Raw genomic sequence first — 6,777 nt, forward strand, 5'->3', positions numbered from 1 at the left:
CCAGAAAAAGTTATCGCTGTAGTGACTAAGGACCTGCGCGGTTAGTGGCGCAGACCCCGCCGGCTAAAGATGGCGAGCCTGTACGCTAAGGGTGGACGCCCCGTCCGAAAGAAGTGGACGAATCTGTTTTGAAGTTTGTTTGCTTTTTTTTTTTTGAAAATAAGGACCTACGCGGCTTGTGACGTAGACCCCGCCGGCTAAAGATGGCGAGCCTGTCCGCTAAGGGGGGAAACCCCGTCCAATAGAAGAGGACGAATCTGTTTTTGAAGTTTGAAAATAAGGACCTACGCGGCTTGTGACGTAGACCCCGCCGGCTAAAGATGGCGAACCTGTCCGCTAAGGGTGGACACCCCGTCCGATAGAAGTGGACGAATCTATTTTGAAATTTGTTTTTGCTTTTTGAAAATAAGGACCTACGCGGTTTGTGACGTAGACCCCGCCGGCTGAAGATGGCGAGCCTATTTTATTTTGTTTTTGAAGATTCTATTTTTCGAATACTGAGGATCTGCGCGGCTAGTGACACAGACCCCGCCCGCTGAAGGTGGACGAGCCCTGTCCGCTAAGGGTGGATGCCCCGCTCGCTGGAGGTGAGCGAACCTGAATTCGTCCTTTTTGATTTGGGATTCACGTGGTTCGTGGCGCGATCTTGCCTGATTGAGGTGGGCAAGTCCCTATTTCTTTTGTTCATCGTGATTTCTTTTAAGAATTTCTTTTTGTTCATTCTTGTAAGAGCGAATTCTTTCGAGGGATGCTCGGATTTAGTTGCAACCTGAATGTGGGTTGACAACGTGCTTAGACGGACCATTGTCTCGTGGTCATCATCTTTCATGGTTTTGAGCTAGTCTTTACGGCTCAATTTTTCCATTACTTGGGTCCTTGATTAGGGGACTACGTATAGGTATCAACGGCGACCTTTGTCTTGAGGTCGTAAACCGGTTTTATTTTTTTGAGACATCCAAACACGGGACTTTGTACAGCGTAGTCTGGGAATATTGTTTTAACCTTGCATACTTTCTTTTAAGATATATATTCTTTCTTTCGAGCCACCAAGCACTCGTGCTTGGCGGTCAGTTCTTGTCAAAGAGGTTCTTTGGGGATACGTATTTTGAAATGTCCTTGATTGTGTTTGGGATCATGCTCGTAAGTGCGAGCGATCTTCGTAGTGGTGTGCTACTCTTGACAAAGTCGTGAGGTGCGACTTTCAGTAAGGAAATCGGCAATTTTCGAGTCGAACAGATATGGCAGGGCCCTATAGAAGTCAGGGGCCTTTTTGGGTCTGGGATCATTTTCGGCGCCCATGCCTGGGCGTTAAAGATTTCGGCGCCCAGCGCTGATAATAATTTCTGGCGAGGTTTCTTGATGACACAGTTGGCCTCTTGTTCGTTCGTTTTCCTTTTTTTTTTGAACGCGTTCGTAAATGTTCGATACTTAGAAAAGATGATATGTATGTGCGAACGAGCGTTCATAGAATGGCCGTTGTGTGCGGTCCATTAATCAGTTTGTTTGAATCATTTTTTTTTCTTTGAGCAATGACTGACTTTGAATAGTTTGCTTAGAAGCTTGATAGGGTTCAGGCCCATTCATGAAGTTGGCTCAAACATCGTGCCCTTTCGATTGTTCAAACATTTGCTTCGAGATTTTTTATTTTGCTATGGTTGTTTCGTAGCTTGGAGCCCCCAAGTATGCATGTTGGGATGCTTCCTTTTGGCGTACGATTTTTGCAGGTTCTTTCGAAAAAGATGCCTTGGGGTTCCTGCTCGTGTGGGTGCGAGCTATCCCTTCCGTGGTAGGTAATGTTTTGCTACCTTCAATCCTTAATGTAGAAGTCGTGTGGCTTGCATTTTGAATTTGGGCGATAAGTAGTCTTTGCCTCTTTTACACATGCTCTTTGGTCGTGCCCGCATTAGTGCAATATGCCTTACTCTCTTTTTTTAGACTTGTGCCGTGGGATAATTGAACTTATGGTGCGACGTAGGCTTGTGTGGCCTAACCGCATGTAATAGAACATTTCTCCAGGTGTTGGGATATCATTATTATTTTTTGCATTGGAGTACTTCATCACGCCTCGTTCAGGTGCTCGAACAAGTGTAGCACCTTCTGCGTGGGTTTGCACGGCTTATTACTTCGTTCGATGCGAGGATTCATAGGTGTTTCTTTCTTATTTTTATATCTGGGCAAAACATGGCTAGCAGAAAGATTCAGCTCCCAGGCTGGGGCGTTAAAGATATCGGCGCCCAGCTCTGGGCGTTGAAAATGATTTCTGGGCAGAATTTTGATAGTTTTTTTTTGATTTTTTTCTTTCGCTTTTGCTTTGGAACGATGTAGACTGTGTAACGGGCGCTTTATAGGGCGAGCGTTATGTGCAGTGGTTTGATCGGAGTTTTGGTGACTCGCGATTTTCAGTTACCCTTGTTAGTGGGGTGACTTTATATATTCTAAGTAGGGCTTTAGAATTTGGGAGGGGTTGTAGCCATTCTAAGGTTTGTTTTACACGATTAAAGCTTAGGATTGTGCCCCTATGACGTGTGTATAGCATTAGTGTCGAGAATTTGCGATAAAATCGTCATTACGAGCATTTTTAGAGTGTCTTTCTCAAGCCTCCAACTGTAGCTACGGGATGGGCTTGGTGCTATGATGCTTTGCATACATCTTTATGCATCCATGGTGACATGGATCATGAATAGTTTGAACCAGACTCGTTTAGTGCGAGGTACGTTCGAGTAGTGATCTGCTACTTGTCGTATTGTGCGACATTGCCATGGTCAAGGTAGTCACATGTTTAAATGTGCCTTGACTAAAAGCTAGGTGCCTTTCTTTACCCATAATCATATTTAGAAATCTTTTTGGCTCACTTGCAACATCGAGATAAACGCATACTTAGCTTAAACCAACGACACTTTATTATGTTCGAAGAAGTCTTTGAAAATTATTTGAAGTCCGAGTCCTACTGTGTACAATCTGAGGTGTCCTAAGTAAGTTTGACTTATAGAAGGGTTCGTACAGGATTACATGAGTGAATCAAAATATTGTTACGGTTTTTGGAATGCTGTCTAAGGATTTGCTGGAAGCCAAGGTGCAGGCGTCAAGATATTACTTGTGCCCGTGTGGCACATGCTTTGGGCTTTTAGGGCCATCTTTTCCAGAATTGCGGGGATATAAACCGTTTTCAAATTGACTTAGATTTACTTGGTGTATGTCTGCACAAAAGGTCAAGGTATACTTAGTTCTTTCCCTAGCTCTTTCATTTCAATTTTTAGCCCCCAGTTGCTGTTATGTCTTCCCATTAATAATGCTTTCAGATTTCGATTTTAGATCCCCGTGTCACATGTCTGAGTAGTTTGAGCCTCGGTTAAGTGCCAAGTCCTATTGACAATGTCTTATTTTTTCCAAAGAGGATTAGCAAGCATTTGAATTACCATGAACGGGTGCCCTGAGTTCGAAGGAACGATGGGGTGATGCCGTAGAACAATCCTCTTTATTGCAAGCTTACTTCCTTTACCACTTGTCGGCGACTATGACTTGTGTCTAGCGGTGAAAGAAGGTCTTTAAGCGAACGAATATGTCTAGTGGTGAAAGAAGGTCTTTAAGTGAGTTAGTTCGCTTTAGGGAGGGTCAAGTCGAGTATTTTAGAGGTCATGGACGCTTGCGCTAGCCCCCATTGAATTGAGGCAAAGCGGTCTTTTTAGTCTTGGCTAAGTGCCTAGGAGTGTGAGTGCTCCTTCTGGCAAGGGTACGTGCCCTTATTATTTTTCGATGTGTGCTCGTTTTGGCATTTTGATGAGTTGGATTCTTCCTTTGACTTCTATATTTCTTTCGACTTGGATTGCAAGTAATTAAATTTCAATAAGGGACTCTATTTCTTATTCTTGTTTTTCTATAGGCTTTAATATTTTTGCAAATTGGTTGGACCGAATCATGGATTGCCTACGTATCCGCCTTAAATAGATTTAATTTGGAATCAGGTCTTGCGTAGTTCTTAGCCTAGAAAATGATTTCTTAGAATGCCGAATTCGATAAGTATGTTCTGAGATAGAAACATATTATTTGAAACGGTAGAATAAGTGAAGTTTATTATTATTTTAATCTGTTGCTTTGCCATAAGCCAAAAATTTGTTTTATATATTATTTTTTTTTGATAAGTCAGAGTAGATTTCATTGCTTGAAAAACCAGATTACAAACAAAGTCCTAAGCCATGGAGGCTAAGGAGCAAACAACATGACAACAGTCATAGGGAAGAAAAGAGAAGAAACAAAGCCTAAATAGTGCATTTGCTCTTCCACCAAATCTGGTCATTTGTGCTAGATTGCTTAGCACCTATATGAGCTAATCTGTCAATCACACTCCTCTGAATGCATCTGATAGTAGTTGAAGGGGTAGGAACCTTCTGATTCCAGAGAGTATCATTTCTTGCTCTCCATAGATTATACACAGTAGCATTGACAGCAGTGTGTATTGCTGTCTTTTGAAATTTGCTGCACTGGCTCTTCCATTTGACCCACCTCAGCAGGCCCATATAATGTACTTTGCTAGTAGGAATATCTAGCCATTCCTCAACCCCCTGTAGACATCTTCTACTGTATTCACAGTCAAAGAAAAGGTGTGGGTGAGTTTCATCTTTTGCCTCACAAAGCAAGCATGTAGTAGTGTTACAGACCCCAATCTTATCTAGCCTTTCTCTTGTTTGCAGTCTCCCTTGGACCATCAGCCAGCAAATTTGTTTTATATTTATTTTTGAGTACATGTATTTTTTTTGGTGGTACGTATATCTGAATACGTGCTGTACCCCTCCAAGTGTTCGTTATTTTTCCGTGCATGTTCGGATAAAATGACGAGCACTTCTGGACAATATTTGGCGAGCAGAGAGAATCAGCGCCCAGGCTGGGGCGCTAATGATTTCGGAGCCCAGCTCTGGGCGCTGAAAATGACTTCTGGGCGGATCTTTTTTGTTGCGCTAAATGCTTCTTTTTATTTTTAGACGAACTTTTAAAGGCGCTTTGCAAAGTTTGCTTTTTATTATTTATTTTTTTTTTGTACTTTTCATTGGTCTTTTTTTTATTCGTGACTCAAGACAGCTTCAAAGATGGGTTGAATGAGTTGGGATAAGTTGTATAGGTAATGGTCAAGCATGAGGAAAACATCAACCAAGGCCAATGAATAGCATGGGGACGGCTCAAGGGTATATCAACAGGATGTATCCAAACAAGTTATATGGTCCTTATGCTAATGGTGGTGTAAGAGCAGGTTTGAGCTTTAAAAATAATGGGTATGACGCACGTGTCAATGGCCGTGCGCGGTTTGCGGTTTGACAACAAGTTCATGAACAAGAGTCGAGGTAATGGTTTCTTGGGTTATGGCAATGATAACATGGATGGGTTAAATGAGCTGAACAGGAGCCCCAGAGCGAAGGCGTCTAAGAACATAAGGACTGGAAAGGGTAGACATCGTAGAACTTTATGTAGCTTTTGTGGCATGATTTGGATTGGTTGACTCAGTTCTTTTCCTTCGTTCACTTTGGTAAGTTCCGCACTTTGGGAGGTACGGGCTAAGTATTTCATGGCTCGCTCTTTTCGCTCTCCCTTTTCTCTTTCTATTTTTTTTCCTTTTTGCTCGGGATTTCTCCCCAACATAAATCCTTCAATCAATTTTTTTATTTGGGCTAAAGGTAGATGGTTGTGGTCTTTGAGTCACGAGGCGAGACTGAGTGAGCCTCGTTTGGTAGGCCTATAGTGGACCTATAGCTTTAATAGGCCTAGGGTGGACCTTTTAATTGTCTTACTTTGCAAGCGTATTTAGTCGTTTCTTAAAGTGTGCAAATAGCGTAGATTCGAAATCTTGTTTTTACCTTATTGAAATTTAACGAAAGAATTGCATCGAAAATAACTTTTTTTTGCTTCTTTTCAGACTCCAGTTTCTGGGATTTAATTGGAAATTGTGATTTAGACTCGAACTTTCATTAATCTTTCTAATTATAACCCGTGTATGAATACAAGGAGGTGGCTAGACTCAAAATAATGACATGGCGTAAGCCTATAATACTTGACCAAGCAACTCTCAGACTTAGGCTAATTGGACCATAACTTTCGTTGGTTGACACTTTAGATTTTAACCCTTGGGTGTTCATTTGTCATGCGCCATTTTGCTTAATGTTGGCAAGGTAGTTAGTTGGGGAGATCGAATTTTTATTTTTGCAAGACTAGAATCATTAGTGCGGCTTCTCTCTTAGTGTGTATTGCTTTGCCCTAATGGTAGCCTTATGGTATGCCGATTTGGGTATTTTCATGGTTGGTCATGTTGCATTCATGAAAAATCTTTTAGTCCGTACTTGGTAGTATTTCAAGGAGCGAGTGACTCGAGAGGACTATGATAGTCGTGACCCAATGTGATTATAAGCCTTGAGGCCATTAATTTTTTTCTTTGCCAATGGTATTGACACCTTTTAGGGGTTGTGCGACTACGGGGGAATGATTTTCAGAATGTGACCGTTTCCATTTTGCAAATACTATAATATATTATTTTTATTGGTGAGAGAGAGTATTGGGGTCGTGGATTCTTAGCAAGGGATGACAATTACATATGGGTGCTTATTGATTTAAATGTTAGGAAGGGAGACTCAATATGGTTTAACCTTTTAACTTGCAGAGCGACACCAAGCATTAGGACCGATTCTATGGATAAGACAACTGCGATTTAGGATTTGGATTGTACTTTGGCATAGCCTAGTCTAGACTCGGATTTATTTACTTTTTTATTTGAACATTATTTTTTTTCTTGAAGAC

The 6,777-nt window shown here is 41.7% G+C and overlaps 1 protein-coding gene across 1 annotated transcript; it reads right to left on the reverse strand.

Moving 5' to 3' along the window:
* Nucleotides 1-4,256: 4,256 nt before the first annotated feature.
* Nucleotides 4,257-4,703, reverse strand: LOC130463050 (uncharacterized). Its single transcript, XM_056832068.1, has one exon. The coding sequence runs from the start codon at nt 4,701-4,703 to the stop codon at nt 4,257-4,259; it is 447 nt and encodes a 148-aa protein (XP_056688046.1).
* Nucleotides 4,704-6,777: the final 2,074 nt, after the last annotated feature.

The sequence above is a fragment of the Spinacia oleracea genome, chromosome 6 (genome assembly GCF_020520425.1).
Source record: "Spinacia oleracea cultivar Varoflay chromosome 6, BTI_SOV_V1, whole genome shotgun sequence".
Classification (NCBI taxonomy): Eukaryota; Viridiplantae; Streptophyta; class Magnoliopsida; order Caryophyllales; family Amaranthaceae; genus Spinacia; species Spinacia oleracea.

Excerpts from the sequence above, each read along its gene's own strand:
- LOC130463050 (XM_056832068.1), bottom strand. The coding sequence starts at position 4,703 with ATGGTCCAAGGGAGACTGCAAACAAGAGAAAGGCTAGATAAGATTGGG.